Source organism: Lissotriton vulgaris, chromosome 3_1 (assembly GCF_964263255.1).
Source record: "Lissotriton vulgaris chromosome 3_1, aLisVul1.2, whole genome shotgun sequence".
Classification (NCBI taxonomy): Eukaryota; Metazoa; Chordata; class Amphibia; order Caudata; family Salamandridae; genus Lissotriton; species Lissotriton vulgaris.
In genome coordinates, this window is record NC_141689.1 from 1512318598 (window position 1) to 1512336107 (window position 17510).

Consider the following 17510-nt stretch of genomic DNA (forward strand, 5'->3'; position numbering starts at 1 on the left):
TATCTATCTATCTATCTATCGCACCACCACAGCATCACTCAGCACCACCACAGCATCACTCAGGGGCACTACAACATCACTATGCGCTACCACAGCATCACTGATTGCTACAGCATCACTCGTCGCCACCACAACATCACTCAGCGCCACCACAGCATCAATCTTTGCAACCATTCAACAACAACTGGTTCAAATATGTTCTCTCAATGTTTCAAGCTTTATAACAAATGTCACATTAAGATGTTAATATTTCACTTCTGTTCTTGGATTTTCGTCACAATAAAATACAATGAACATAATCTTCACAAACGTTATTTACAAAAGTTTAAGCTTTTGCCATTATAAATTACAAAAACTTTTATATAAGTATTAATTATTAAAAAAAATGCAAAGCCATTGTTATTTGTAATCTCAATACATCTAAGTCACGTAAATACAACACATATCGCATTACAAATGCTATAGGTGTCACATTTGCGAAAGTTGAAACTATTGCCAAAGCTATTTAGCTATTTTCAAAACCAACACATACATAAAAAATTGTCATTTACAATACCAATAGCTCAAAATGTCCTAATGCGAGATCTATTGCATTGCAAATGCTTGTTTGTCAAGATATTGAAAAAGAGGAATTTATCTACCGCAGGTGAGTTTATAAAGGAAATTTTGACAATGGAATCTATGTGAGGTTGAGCTCTAAGAAACCCAATGACCGTTTCTTTTTTTAAATTATCAGTTTGATTGTAGTAATGTATGTGAGTAGCAGAAGATGTCTGCATTAGTAGGCTCAATTAATTAGCCATTAGGATAGCAGTGGAGGGTAGATTTGAAAAGGGGGGCCACGACCCACATAAACTGGGCACAAGAGATGTGTTTTCTATATAGGCACTGAAATGCACAGTTATAGTATGCCCCAGCGAATACTGTATTTCATAACAAATAGTAAAAATATATTTTACAAAAAAAATCACGATCAAGAATACCTGTCTTACATTAGGGAGGAAAAGCTAATTGGGAAACTTCATGAAGGTTCAGATTGAGGCTGGCATATGGTCCATACATATTAATGGTATCCACGTTTGATATGAGATCCCACCTCTTGAAATTTAGATTAGAGCAACTGATTTGTAAGAGCGTGTTAACATAGAAGAACAGGGCAGTAGGAAGTTATATTTGCCATTGTGGGATAGAATGTGGGGATCCAAATGTCCACTGTGTACTAATAAGTTCATTATTTTTAGTGCGGCGGAAATTATATCTCTAGCATCTGTTTAAAACTGAATGAATACAAAATCTTATAAAGGCCATGGATTTATTATATGATGAGACCTAGGGTGGCAATAAACAGCCAGATTCATCATTGTCCCGTTTTGCGAGTCCTTTATAGCGATTATTAAGGAATCGCTATTAAGGACTTGCAAAACGGGATTCATGTAGGAATCGCAAAATAAATTGTGATTCTTACAGCTTCCTTATTTGCGATTAACAAATTGCTAATCGCAAATAAGGATGCGATTTCAAGGGTGCCAGGGGTGTCCAAAGGACACCCTGTAGCACCCCTGAAATGAAAATGTAGGCTGATGTTGCGCACACACATGTCCAAAGGACGTGTGTGTGTTTAACATACAACTTAGAAAAATGCACTAAAGTGCATTTTTTTAAGTTTTCGCTATTTACCACGAAGTCAGACTTCACGGTAAATAGCAGTCAAAAATTGCGAATTCGCATATAAAAAATGGTTAATGAATTGCATTTAAAGAATCTCAAATAGAGATTCCTTAAATGCAATTCCTCGCAATTTAGCGATTTTGCTATTAGCGATTATTGCATTTGGGATGATGAATCCCAAATGCAAAAATTGCGCTCGCAAAGGGCCAGATTCTCAGAATCTGGCCCTTTGCGAGCGCAATTTTCAATGATGAATCTGGCTGAAAGTTCAGTAGATTTTCTAAACTATACTTGAAAAGTATAAAAATTGAATTCCATTTATGTAATTTTATTTTTACTCCTGTGGTTTTATGGACCGTTTTCTCGAATAAAACATTTACTGAGCAAATAAAAGGTGTTCTTGATTGCAGTCTGTCATGTGTGAAAATCCAATCCTATGTTACCATGTACTGACATTTTGCACAATGATGCCGCATATTGAGGGCATAGCTTCTCTGTGTGGGGTTGGGATGAATGCTGGTGGAGGAGATGCACTGATTTGCCCAAGTAGTGTTTGTTGCAAATTTGTTTTGTACAATATGTACAGACACCAGATCCCAGTGTGTACACACAAGTAATTGAAGATCTGCTTTTACATGAGCTAGATGGAGAGGTTCCAGAGGTGCTGGAGGCAGGGTATCCTCTGGGTATTTAACTCTGTACCCATCTGTATTCATGACCATGTTGCTTGTGGTGGTTTCATTTGCGTATGCATGACATCCCACTAAAACACAAGAACGTTCTTACCTGCAGGGATGAAGTTGCTGTGACGATAGCACTCCTTTCAGTTTTCATGTAGTACGTCAATTTCAACAGAAGTGAACCCAGAGAGTCTGTTCACAGTCAGATTAAAAATGTTCTTTAAACTTTTTTCTTTTCAGTCCAAAATACCAAGTTGGGGATGTCACCTTGTTTGCTCTAAACTTGCACAACAGCACCAGTCAAGTGCAGCTGCCCACATTTCTCTCAAAAAGCGACATCGATGAATACTTGGTGCAGCCAGTTGGAGAAGCTGGTTTACTTTCCAGGTGAGTTGTGTCCAGTGGCCAAGAACTGGTTTGAGATTATGGAGCAAGGTGTTTCCCCACTATAACCTAACAATTCTAGTAGTAAAGCTAATTCACATGTTACTCAACATCTAATATTACCATTGTCATGTATCTTCCCAAAGAAGAACTTCTGTGTAATGTTTCTTAATCCCAATTTGTAATGTGTCACAGTTTCATCGACTCACAGGATTTTTGATACATTTTCTCAAGTATTTCTTCAGGATTTTAAAAGTGTGCATTTAGTAGGAGTATGGCAGTAATTCTCCAAATAAACGTTAAATGCAATATTTTAACTGAAAAACAATCTTCTTTAGTTAACTCTTTAAAGTTGTGCATCCTCAGTTGGGAGAGAGGAGTCAGTGATTTGGGAAAACAAAAAATCGAAAGGATTTGTTCCAAACTACTTCCTCAAAGGGATTGAGTGGTTTGAGAAATCATTCTTTAGAGATGTTGGGCCATATGTATCAAACTCTGATTTTGCGATTCTCAAATTGCGGTTTTTTTTTGGGGTGAATCTCTATTTGAGAATCGCAAAACGCTATGTATGATTTGCAAATAATTTTGCAAATCCTACATATTCCTTAATTGCGAATTGCGAATTGCAAATTTCGATTTGCAATTAAGGAATAGCTCCCTATTCATTTCTATGGGCCTAGAAGCCTGTAGGAATGAAAGGGAAGACATTCTCAATTTGCTATTCTCAATTAGAGAATCGCAAATTGAGAATGCAATTTCAAGGGTGCCAGGGTGTCAAAAGGACACCCTGTTGCACCCCTGAAATGTGCATGTGTGCACATGTGGCACACATACATACCCTAAGGCAGGGGTCTTCAAACTGTGGGGCGCGACCTCCAGGGGGGCCGTGGAGCGATGCAAAGGGGGTCGCTGCTTCACAGTGTCACTTCTGCCCTGGCCTCCAGGGCTTCAGCCCCCCTCTTCCCCCATCCTGTGGCTCAGCCCGGGCTGCTGCTCGCTCCTGGGGCCTCGGCTGGGCAGTGTCTGGAGTCTTATCTCCGGCCCGAGTTTTTCACAGGTCATTTAAGACCATTAGCATATTTACATGCCTTTGTTAACTGATTACCAAAGCTTCGGTTTTTTAATGGTTCCAGTACCCCCTGGGCCCCCACTCTGCCTATTCCTTACATTTGTATTTTTACACTTACTGCTGTAGTGTGAGAATGCATTTAATGAAAAGAAATAAAGTTGTGTTACCAAAAGAAACATGCCTGCTATGTGTTTAAAGATCCTGCAGAGACCTGCTCTTGACACTAAATTGAGTTATAAATAATAAAGTATGTATTAATTAGTTATGTGACTTTTCTGTTTTTATCCTCTTTAATTATTAGTCATTGATCATTGTGGCATCCCTAGAACACAATTAAAAGTGCTTTTCTATTCATATTTGCTGTTCTACGTATTCATAGATAAGTGCAAAAAATACAGCTTTAGGTGACTGCTTATTTCTGGGCCATCAAAATAATGAGCTGGTAACCTAATCATTAGACTGGAAGTTTGTTGCTGGATCAGCACATTATTTATTTCCTCCACCCTCGAACCCTGATTAATGCCATTATAGCAATAGTTTAACTTATATCTGAAACCCTACGCTTCAAGTTTCTGGGAATGCACCCTGCTTTCAGACTACTCACTTCTCATTCTCGCCTTCACTTTCACGTTCACCCTGCACTCACACTGATCACCCTGCACTCACACTGATCACCCTGCACTCACACTGATCACCCTGCACTCACACTGATCACCCTGCACTCACACTGATCACCCTGATCACCCTGCACTCACACTGATCACCATACACTCACACTGATCACCCTGCACTCACACTGATCACCCTGCACTCACACCAATCACCATGCACTCACACCATTCAGCCGCTCACCCTGCACTCACAGTGATCACAGTGCACTCACACTGATCACAGTGCACTCACACTGATCACAGTGCACTCACACTGATCACCATGCACTCACACTGATCACCATGCACTCACACCATGCACTCACAACATTCACCCACTCACCCTGCACCTACAGTGATCACCATGCACTCACACTGATCACCATGCACTCACACTGATCACCATGCACTCACACTGATCACAATGCACTCACATCATTCACCCGCTCACCCTGCACTCACACCAATCACCATGCACTCACACCATTCACCCGCTCACCCTGCACTCTCAGTGATCATAATGTACTCACATTGATCACCATGCACACACACTGATCACCATGCACTCACACCAATCACCATGCACTCACACCATTCACCCGCTCACCCTGCTCTCACAGTGAACACTTTGCACTAAAAATTCGCTTGCATTGTTCACTCTGTACCTCACCCTGCAGTCACACGAGCCCACTTCTCACCCTGCACTCATGTGACACTCCACTCACCTATCTCCCCCCCCCCCTTACTGCTCAATCTGTAGCTCACTCAAACAAGGCCATCACTAACCATGCACTAATTCGTCCCGCTCTGCACTTACAGCCAAACCCAAATTCATATGGTCACCTCACTCACCCTGCAGTCACTCCTTTTACCCTACTATCACACTGTTGCATTGCTCACCATGCAGTCACATGGGTGCTCTTGTCACCCACACAGTGCAGAAGGTTAAAGTGCCTGGTACAAAGAATATGTACCATGCACATCACAGAACTGAGTGTGAGTAAACTATGATTAACGCTATAAAAAAATGAAATGTTTGTCAGACAGGTGCTATAGAGAGATGAGGTGTATTGTTGGTGAGTGGTAGTGAGGGAATTGACGGAGAAGGTGGAAAGACTTTTGCACCGTGTGCGACCAGTGCTTCGACAAGCCCTGGCTGAAAGTGTTAGTCCCCCCCCCCCCCTCCCCCGAAGTTCGGGTCTACTGGATCCCCTGCTTCTGCCTATTATTTACATTTGTAGTGCGCTACTGTTACCAAAAGTTGTCCTGGGGCTAATAACCATCTGCCTGCAATGTGAGAGAGGGATCCGGGGTTGAGAGAGGAGAGAAGAGAGGGATGGAAGGAAGGGGGTGAGAGGAAAGGGGCATGGGTAAACTGCTTAACTCTGCACAAGACCACCACGGTTTGAATGCACCCTTGCTGCTCCCGGCCATGGCCAGGTGAGCTTCTAATGTGGCAGCGCGTATTCCTGTGGATTGGGAGGCCCTTCACAGAGGTTGACTAGACATCTTTCTGATGTTAATTGCTGTATTTTGGTTATAAACTGGTACTGATGGGGTGAAATCTTTCCTCAGTATTACTGTGTTTAAAAAAATTCTAAATAATAAAGCAATGCTACCCCAAAATACGCAGCATCACAGAACATTATTTACATTTTCTACTCCCACAATTTAGTCAAGCCTGTCGCATAATTTGGTCCTCATCTTCCTCATAACCTAGAGGTTTAGAAAGTTTTGTCAGGAGGGGGTCCTTACGTTTGAAAATGTTGACAGGGGGGTCTCGGCATCCAAAAGTTTGAAGACCTCTGCCCTAAGGGCATGTGTTTGCGCCACATGGTACTTTGAAAAATGCAAAAAAGTGCATTTTTCAGAGAGATTCCTTATTTTGCGAGGCAGTTTTTCTTTCATACATACCACTGAGCCCAATTGCGATCGCAAACGCCGAAATTCTGCGAATTTCGGCGTTTGCGATCGCAATATGGGATGATACATATGGCCCATTATTTTTAATCTATTCACTCTTCTAACGATTTTTGTGGTGCATTGTTCGATGGGTGGGTAATTTTTGTTTAAGGCCGATTACTGTTAAATTCTTGATGAGCTTCAATGAGCTGACGAGCTCTCCTGGGATGCACCTGTGTGCCTGTGGAGTGGTACTGTGACCTGTGAAGACTTGAGCACCATTTCAGCAAACCCCTAATGACTTTTCTCTGTTCTACATTACTTTTGCTCTTTTTATGGTAAAGGGCTAAACCCAGAAACACGTGTTTAGCGATAACCGCACTACCTGTACCAATTTGGTGAAGAACTACATCAACTTTGAAAGTAAGCATAATGCATTTACCAGGATGCAATGGGGAGAACTGTGCTGGGATGGGAAGCAGTGTGCTCCCTCCACCTTGCGTTTGAAAGGCTCCCTTGAGCCAATGAGCTGACAAGCTCTCCTGGGATGCACCTGTGTGCCCGTGGAGTGGTACTGTGACCTGTAAAGACCTGGGCACGATTTCAGCAACCCCTGATGAATTTTATCTCTTCTACTAACCTTTTGCTCTCCACTGATGAAGGGCTAAACCCAGAAACGCATGTCTAGAGATAACAGCACGACCGGACCCACTTTGGTGAAGAACTACAGCAACTTTAAAAGTAAGCGTACTGCATTGATCAGGATGCAATGGGGAGAACTGTGCTGGGATGAGAAGCAGTGTGCTCCTTCCCCCCTAGTGCTGTTAAATTATTTTCTATTTAGGCAACTTATGAGGTTTAGGGGTCCTCTGGCTTTGATGTGATTTTCATGGTTTAACGTTGCTTGAGTTGGTCCATTTGTCTTTCTATTGGGTTTTGTTGATGGCGCATTGAGTAGTCCTTTTGTTAGGCTATAGACAGTGATTGCTCTTTCACACATCTACTTTGCTGACACAAAGCCATTTTGAATTGCTGCTTTATGGCTTTGTTTAGTAAGTGTGTCTCTTATTGATGCCTTAACCTCTCATAAAGTCACAGCGCTATTCACTAATTACACTTGCGTGCCCCTTTGGTTTTTCTTTTTTGTATTGATAATATGGTTCTAAATTGTACTTTATTTTTTACTTTGTGGAAAAATAAAAAAAGATATGGATGCACATGGGCTTTCTCAACGATCCAACAAAAATGCTGGCCTTTTATGAAATGTATCAACTGCAATATTTTGCTATGTACGCCTTTTAAGTACACAGCTGGGGACATCACACATAAGTCACCAAGTATTTCTAATCAGTTCCCCTAACAAAAACCAGAAAACAGGCCTATTGGCTTTACTAACGCTTGTCTGTTTTTTAAGAACCACTGGTTGCTTTGAGGGGTGGGCAGGATGCTGCTTCCATAGCATTCAGCCTGTACGTGACATACCTGACCGTGTATAAAGTAAAGGCAGGAGTGAAATCCGTGTACTCTTTTGCTTCTGTACTATGCACCACAGTGACACAACAATGCATCTAGCTAGTTCCTTTGTGCCTTGCCTCACAACAATGCAGTGCTTTTTCTGTAGCAGCTCCTTACAGTCCGGGCCATTTTCTGTTGCGTACATAAAACGTTTTTGTTTGCACATGTCATAACATTGACATACCCAACTATAACCGTACAAGTGCCAGTGTGGCCATGCAGGCTCTGATTCTATCATATACAACATAGCTCAATTTACGTAAGTGTTGTCTTGAAGATAGGGATTTGAGTTATTGGGCAAATTGGCTGTTAATTAAAAGTAACATAGGAAAAGTGTGTCTCCCGATACTTTTCCACAGACATCTGCTGAAAGAAGGTGGCGTGTACAGGAGAAAAAAGGCTGGTTATGCAGATATTCAAGTGGGAATCTGTGCTGAAACACTGATTCCTGTGGTTAGTCTCCATTTCTCATTGGCCTGCTCTGAATGGACTAGTAATTATCCCTCGCTGAAGTACATTCCCTATGGTACTGGTTCTTCCTTGTGTGGGGCTACCAAGGGAGAAGTCCTGCTAGTCCCCTAATGAGGCCCTTATCGTACTGGACAACTGACTGCTGTTGATGCTGTGTGATCAGATAATCTTAAAGTGCTTACATAAGATTGAGGACGGTGTTGACCTCAAGACCATATGAGCCAGTGTGTCCCCACAGAGTTAAGATTGACAGTGAATAAATCAGCATAGTCAATTAAATAAGCCTTCTTGTGACCAATACAAATTAGTAATCCTGAAGGTTAATTAAGTAATTTAAAGTGAGATACAGAAAGCAAAAATAGTCAGAATGCTTGGTAAACCAATATAGGGAATTAGTAGAAGGGCAAATCAAATGTAGCAAAGAGTCTGACATGAAGTTAAGTCTCATAGTAAAAGGGCGCCCTGGATGGGATAGCCGCACGGCCCTAGACCAGCGGTGAGAAAATACCCTGCGAACACCGCTGTGGCTTTGGGACCGATGGATCGTGTAGCCGTAGGCTTTGAAGCAGGGAGGTCAACTCCTGGCTAGCCAACACACCGCTACAATCGTCTTGTTACATCTGGCTGTCATCTTCTAAGCCCTTGACAAAGGGGGCTCCCGTAATCTCCTGGAGCTTGGGACTTGCCAATCAGCACATCAGTTTCTGGGACCAGGATCGCACGGTAAGTGAACTCCCTGGGCCTGGGCCTGCTTGTGCCCCCCGGCCGGACACTGGGTGTGGCAGGGCTTGCCAGGACGCAGACTCACTGCCTAGTTATTACATTCAGTGGGCAGAGGAGTCCTGATCGTTGCTCTGTGAGTACTATAAGCAGGGAGAACCTTGGCACACCCATCGCTACTATGCCGACTCCTGTGGGAAACATTGGCAAGCAAGACACCAGGCAGTCTAAGCTCACCTTCGAGGGCAAACACTCTACTCGCCATGCAGAACAGGAGACGCATTCGGAAACTCCTTCGAAGACCTGGACGAGTGGCAGTATACAAGATACAGATATAAAGAACTGTTAATTGATGTCAAAAGCAGCCTTAGAGCCATTCACACCAAGCTAGATGCACTTACCATCAGATTGGATATCATGAAATGAAGAGTAGACCAACATGACGCCAGACTTGAACAGGAAGAAAACCGTGTCTCCAAAGCTGAAGATGCTCAACTGGAGTCTAAGTAGCATCTGCTATGGAAGGACAAGACCCTCAATCTCCTCAGGGCTAAGAACGAGGTGCTTTAATCGAAATCACTGCTATCACGACCATGTAAAGTTTTATGGAGCTGCTTCTTTGTGACCTGTTCTGAGATGCCTTGTCGCCTATATTAATTGTAGAACGGGCGCATCGATCCCTGAGCCAGCGACCCTCTCCAGGTGCACCAGACACTAGTCTCCACCTGGCCCGTGAGAAACAATCAATAACTCATCAGGCCACTCTATATCATTCTACCCGGACTTCACTATCACTGTCCAAAACGCCAGATGTGAATTCCTTCCTGCTAAGAGACTTCTCCACCAAGTGGAAACTCCATATGCGTTCCTTTATCCTACTAAGCTCCACATCACACAGGCAGGCAAACCACACTTGTTTACAGATGTCTAGTCGGCCCTTAAGTTTGCAAAACATCTTGCCAAGAAGCAGGTATCCCCGGCGAGATCGGCGAGGGGCTCCTTAGAGGATCCTCTTAAGGAAAAGGACTGAGCTATCCCAGGTGTGCACGCATAATGGCAGAATCATTACTGAGAGCGCCAGCTCAAACCAACTGCAGATAAGTCACATGGGGTATTTCACACAGCCTGTTGGTACCCCAAGATGACTATAGTATTGTTGTTTCTCATATTCTTGTGTGCTAACACTGGACTTTGGCCCATCTGGTCATCCAGCCTAGGGAGTTAGCCCGGTCCTGTCCTGCCTCCTGGGATGTTACCTGTTGTAATGTTTGGGGTTGATGAAGGGGCTCTGGGAGCTATACCATGTTCAGGGATTGGGGTGGGGGGGGGGGGGGTGGATTACGGTTCTCCCAATTGTATCTTCTTGTTTTTCTGTCTTTAAATTCATTTGTAGCTCTCAGCAATGCTTCAACACATGGGTAATCGGTCACACCTCATTATTATATGATCACGACAGCACAACACTATGCAGAATACACGGGTTCAACTTAGATGTCTATAAAATGTCTTATCTGGAACATCCAGGGTCTCAATGGCTATCCTAAATCCCGCCTTATACATACGAATGTCGTACGCCACCCTATAGATATCTGCTTTCTTCAGGAGCTACACCTCACAACACACACTGCTCCAGGATTGAAAGCCAGGTGGTATGGCGAGGCATACACCTCGTACGAGGAAGTAGCCATGTTGCTCTGTAAAGGACTGCCACGGCTCTCCAAGGATGTCATTGTTGTAGACACAGACTGGCGTTATGTCATTGCGACAGGAACACTGTATAAACAACCCCTAACCCTAGTGGCAGTATACGGGCCGGACACAGATGATCCAGGGTTCTTTGCTGAACTGTGGTGACTAGTGGTGGGGAGGGCGAACGATGCGATGCTCTGGGAAGGGTACTTCAATGTAGTACTTAATGACAGTTTTGATAGAACTGGTCTGTCACGCTGGCCACACCCTAGAGCAGAATACGCACTCAACACGATCATGCACTTGACATATGGAGATGATCCTGGTGTGAGCAGCAAGATGGTACCCGTGTCTCCTCTCACCACAACACTGGTTGAGAATAGATTATTGGCTTATATCACAGAAGACAAAGTTATGGAGCACTAGGGCTACACGCTACACACTTGGCTTGTACACTATTGGACTATCCCCCTGTTGTTTTGGAGATATTGATTCCTCAAACGCCCCCCAGCGCCTTCACCCAGGGGTACTGTAATACGTGCGGACATAATTGCATACTTCGAACAGAATAAGGACACAGTGGAATCTCATCACTTGTATGGGAGGCGTTCAAGGCGGTACTACGTGGCGCATGTATTTCCAAACAGGCAGCAGTGCTTAGGTGTACACACTCAAATAACTAAACTCGAGAGCATCAAATGAGACTTAGAATCAGACTATACCCGCTCTAACTATCCGAGCACACTGGCAACTATCCAGGAGAAAATATCGGAATACACAACTGAGGCTGAGCGAGAAGTGAGTCCCTGTCCCGCCACTATGGAGAAGGGTACAGACCAGGGAAGACATTAGTGGGCCTCCTTAGACACCCACGCACCTCCATATATGTACATGAATTGCAAGACGATAAAGACTGTGTCCAGGACATGTCTACAGGAATTCTAGACACCATGTCCACCTTTTATGCCAAGCTTTACACCTCCAACCCGACCCAGGACAAGGCTGGGCTAAATGCATACCTCAAAACTTTGCAATTACTTTGGCTAGATAATGCGCATAGAGAGTTCCTTGACATGCCCATTATGATGGAAGAGATTGTGCAAACCATTAGCTCCCTCCTGAGTGACTGAGCGATAAGGCAGCAGGCCTTGACCGCTTTACTACGTCCATCTATAAGGAATATGCCGCCCTCGTAGACCCCAATCTGCTGGCCGTGTTTGAGGACCCCCTTTAAAGAAGGCATCCCCCCGGCTCAGAGAGGCATTAATCATCTCACTCCTTAAGCCTGACAAGCTTGTCACTAGATGTGACTTGTGCAGGCCATCATCACAAATAAATGTGGACAACAAAATACTGGAAAAATCCTGGCAAACTCCATGCTGCCTCTGCTGCCCCTGCTGCCCCTGCTGCCCAATATGATAAGGCCAGACCAGGCCGGATTCATCCCAGGCAGCACAACCTGCACACACTATTTACGGTAATGCACCACCTTGACCCGCATGTACAAGCAGTGGCTGCCTTGCTTTAAAAAAAAAAAATCTTTGTTTATTGGCATTTGACATAAGCAAATATATAGCAATCAGCAAATAGTGCACACTTGTGCAGTAAGAAAATACTCATGAGTGAACAAATAAACATTAGAACCAAAACAGAGGCATCACAATTGACAAGTACATTCATAAGAAACATGATCGCAATCTAGAATCGACCAGACTATCATCGCATATAGGTTATAGGGCTGGGGCCACAGAAGAGGGAAACGGAAGAGCAGCATAATGTACAGAGATATAATGACATTATGTGATCAAAAGACATAATTAGTGAGTGTCCTTCAATGGGATTCAGTGGAGACCTCTGGACTTTGCGTAGTACCTGTGTTGCGAGTAGATAGCCAGGCTAAAAAAGGGCCCCAGATGTCCTTGGGTCGAGATGCCTGAGGCAAGATTTTCCAATACGTATTTAATAGTTCCTGGCAGAACGTGATGTCTAGCACCCAAGTTTTAATAGAAGGTGGGTGTTGTTTGCCCCAGTGCATCGCAATCTGGCGTTTAGCCAGGAGGAACAACATGGCCAGAAGTTTATAATGTACCGGTATAACATTCTGAACATTACCCAGAAGACATACTTTGGGCGAAGGGGATATTTGAGTCTCAAGGATCTCATTGATTGATTCAAGTATTGCAGCCCAGAAGCACTCAATATCAGGACAGGAGCGGCTGCCTTGCTTGCCCAACTGAGGCGTTTCATTCCCTAACGTGGGACGATCTGTTCTCTCTACTCCAACGGCTGGGACTCTGCTCTACTTTTATTCGGTATATACAATTCCTATATACACTTCCCACAGCAAGAGTCCGTCCTGAATGGGCTTATTTCTGAATCTATACTGATCAATCGAGGAACGCGGTCGGGATTCCCCCTCTCGCCATTACTATTCGCCATAGCAATGAACCCCTACCTGCTACACTCAGGCAACACCATACGCAACCAGGTATTGGCTTCTCTTCAAGAGGGCTCCTAATTTCCTTATACGCAGATGATATCACGCTGTATATATGCGATATGTGAACAAACCTGGTTCCAATAATACGGGAGGTGTACCGCTTTGAGGGCCTTTCTGATATAAATGTCAACTAGGCGAAGTCCACACTCTTTTCCCTCACGGACCACACAAGCCGATTTAGTACTGAATACCCTTTGAAAGTGTATCCAGTGGGATACTTGGGTAAATGGCTAAGCTGAGATACGCAGGAATCATGGCCTGCAAACGTTGGCCATGTAATCGAATGGCTAGAGTATAGGATTCCTGTATGGTCAAAGTTATCACTCTCGCTAGCTGGCCACATTGCTAACGCCAAAATTATAGTGCTACCTAAATTCCTATATCTCTTCCAGAACCTTCCCTTACCACTCATGAGTGCTTTCTTGCAATGCCTCTGGTCCAATCTGATAACTTTAGCATGGGCGGGCAGCCCCATATATCCTGGGAACTACTCACAATAACCCTTGCATAGGGAGAGCGGGGAACACCGGGCGTGACCCTCTATGCTTTTTGTGCATAATCACAATTTCTAGATTTCTGGATTCATCCGACTCCCTTCCCGCCCCATGTTGCAGTAGAAAAAACTGTGCGGACCCCTGGCCCCTAACCACAGCCCTATATGCTCCCTACAAGGCACCTACAGCTAAAATCAACACAGTAAAATGCAACAGGCGAGAATGGGAATGCATAAGGAACAGGGCTGGTCTAGCGCAGCTAAACGCTCTGTCGATCCCATTGCACGACAACCACCTGATGCCGACACTTCAAGACAAAGAGGCCAAGCAGAGGGCTGGTCGCTTTAAAATCTATACTTTTTCAGACCTCTACCTGATGCTAAATTCCTATAAACAATGCCCACCGATACTGCTCACCCATCTGCTGGGCTAGACCTCTTTTTATACTACCAGACTAGAGCCACATGCCACGCTTTAAACAACGCCTTCTCAATACAGCCTCTGACACTTCCAGCACTTGAACACATCCCCACCACAACATCTTCTTGCAAACTGATAACACGGTTATACTCAGTGGTTCAGTGAAGCGCTCCGGCTCAGCTCCCCCTGTGCTAGAAGGTTGTGGGACACTGACATAGGCCCCGAACTGACAGATCCCCCCCCCATTGGACATTTTGTTGTGGACAGATCGAAATGCTATCACCTTACTATAGACTCCAGCTGCTACATTTTGAATTCTTACACCGGATATACCGCACCCCATTGTAATTACATCAATTGTGTTGATTAGCAACCCCAATTGCCTTAGATGCACTGCACCACAAGCGACATTCCTCCATTTAGCTTGGGACTGGCCAAGAGTGGTAACTGTTTGGGAGGAAGTTTTCCTGACTATTCAGTCAATAACCCAAAGCCACATCAAGTGCACACCACTAGTAGGCTTACTGGGCTACATTAAAGTTGTCCAAACATACTACAGCAAACTTGCGGCCATGCTCCTTCTCCTGGACAAGCGCAGAGTGGCTATGAACTGGGGCATAATGCTGACGCAGAGGGTAAAGGACTGACTAAAACATGCTGCTCACTGCACTGACCAATTGTCGCATTTCTGAGGCATAATGCTGCAATGGGCTGTCCTAGAGACATTTGGGAACCCCTATTTACTTGAGATCTAGAGAATCTACAGGTCCAATAACATCACCAACCCACCCCACTGTGTCACTGTAAAACAATGCACATTCCAACCCCACTCCACATAATGTAGAGCAACCCACTCTTGAGACATAGCTCCGCTTACCTGTATACAATGTTGCTGGCTAACAGGAGGAACTAAATTGCCCCTTAATGTGCTAGCAAATATCGTGAAATGTAACATGTACTGTCTGCTTGAAGAGATATGGATGACGGCATCAAAGCCCAATGTATAATGGATAATATATCTGCAATTAGCTGTAACGCTCTTTATTTCTCTTTGCTGTACACTTTCTTTCTTCTTTTTACCTGACATGTTTTCTTGATTTCCCAATGACACTGACTATACTTGTGTGCTGTCGATTGTAATGCTACAAAATGCTAATAATTTGTTGATTTTTTTAAAGTCTCGGAGTCCTAAGCAAGAGATAGACTGACGAGGGTCCGCTCTCAAGAGTTGACGCAAAGTAGACTTGGCTCACCTCCTGTATTTTTTATAACAAAATAATCAGTTAAAATCACATTGTGCACATAAGGAGATCGTATTGTTACACTGTTTGATGAATAAGAATACAGAATTTTATATATACAATTCATCATCTAACACCATTGGAACACCACCCCCTCCTAATGAATATATTTATGAACCCCCTTTTGACCTCATGTCCTCGGATGGGATGGTACAACTCTAGCTCACTCAAAATAATTACAGACTGCTATTATGAATAGACCTACAGTGTTACAGGCAGGAAGAAAGAGAGCAAAGTATGTATGCTGAGGAATAAAGGCATACAGTCTAGAGCTCAGTGTGTGGCGTATTAATTTGCAAGCTCCTGGGTTGGGGAGGATGCAACAACTGGTGACACGTGTGGGATCTCTGTCCTGAAGAAACAAGACTGCTCTCCCTGGAAGTTTGCAACGCTACCGCAATCTCAGTGTGTGGACCTCTTGTGCCTATATCGATGAGAAGCAGTTCAAAGTTGGCCTGTGTGGAATTGAGGCCCTCTCCAGTCCACATAGGGGTCTCAAAGAAGTTAAAGACCCTGCAGAGGAGCACACTCGAAAGCCCACAAGAAAATCACTGTTGAGTCCAGGAAGAAATACTGCGCCACAGCCTAATTCAGAACCATCATCGATACAGAGCTAAAAGCTAGAATCAGCCACAACTTGGCGCAATACAAAGAGCGGAAAGCAATGATGAACAAGTACAAGAGATGGAACTGCTGCTTACTGCCAAGAAAGAAGATGGTGCCCTACGAAGTCTGATCAGGCGTGACTACCCAGGTTCGAGCACACAGCCCGTGCTTGCAGGAGGTACTGGCCCAAAAGAACAGCTGCCATCACCTGAACAGCATATACTCTCAACAGAAGTTGAAAAGACCATGAAGTATGGTGCAGCCACATTTCTGAAACCACCAGCGCCAAGAAGCAGAATATTGGCGCCAGATCGACTGTGTGGATTGAGACATTTGATGATTTCATAGATGCCCTAGAAGCGGTATATGATAATAAAATCACTAAGTACCTAAAGAACCATGTCGTTGGTGGAGTAAAAGAAGTGGTGAAGAAAATATTAGAAGCTGACGCAATATGATACCGTCAAGGAAGCACTAGATGTCAAGTTCAATCTTGTGCCAAAAGTTGACTCTGATGGGTACATTTTCATTCAAGTGGGACAGCAAGCTTGTGAAACTATGGTTGAGTTTGTTGAAAGACTTGAGGTGCTAATCAAGCATTGCAAATTTGGAGAATGTAATGATGAAGAAGCCATATGTCTTTGTTATCGATGGCTGTCTTTCAGGCCGCTGGCAGGGAAGCTGGAATAGCGAAAAATGAATCCGCGTAGGCCATGAAGAGTAAGGACAAACATTGAATAGACAATTGAAAGTTGCCGTCTTGCTTCCGATGAGGGCTTTCATGTCCACAAGACAATTGTCCTGCCATAAGCCATATGTGCAAAGGCTGAAGTAAGGAAAACCACATCCTAATTTTGCAGAGCGAAAGAGAAAATAATTGCATCACAGCAAGAAGAAAAAATGGATGGCGGAAAGTTCCAGAAGCCTTCTCACCATGCCCCCCAAATAAAAAGGCGTTAATCAGTAATGACAAGTAGAAACCAGACAAAGTCAATCATCGTCAAATTCGTACTACAGAGGCTAGTCAATGTCATAGAGTGCCAGTAGGGAAAATGGATGTGTGCTGATCACCTCAACCAACTAACAATGGGCACATGTCGGTCTGGCTGCTTGCAAGGAAGTACCAATGACCAAAGTAAACCACCAAAGAAGCAATAAAATTTATTTGGACATTGCCTCAAGGTTACAATAAAGGTCAACGGTTGCCTTGCAACTTTCATTATAGACATTGGTTCATCGATTAACATCCTGGCAGTTGAGAATTTCAACAGCTAATTTCCTGTCCCACGTCTCCACCCATCAAACATGAAAGTATACACGAGAGCTACTTCTAAACCCTTGCAAACTGAAGGGTCATTCACAGTGACTTTGAGACATAAAGCAGTATCCCTGCAAGCGCCAATTCATGTTCTACAATTAGCCTTGTACTGTGCTAGCCTAC

At 43.9% G+C, this 17510-nt stretch overlaps 1 protein-coding gene across 1 annotated transcript in view; it reads left to right on the plus strand.

The window, feature by feature from the left end:
* HPSE (heparanase) overlaps nt 1–17510 on the plus strand; it is a 165543-nt gene that overhangs the window by 141708 nt on the left and 6325 nt on the right. Inside the window, exon 11 of the mRNA XM_086961979.1 lies at nt 2589–2735. Coding sequence (XP_086818105.1) covers nt 2589–2735 — 147 coding nt within the window. The remainder of the gene's footprint in view (nt 1–2588; nt 2736–17510) is intronic.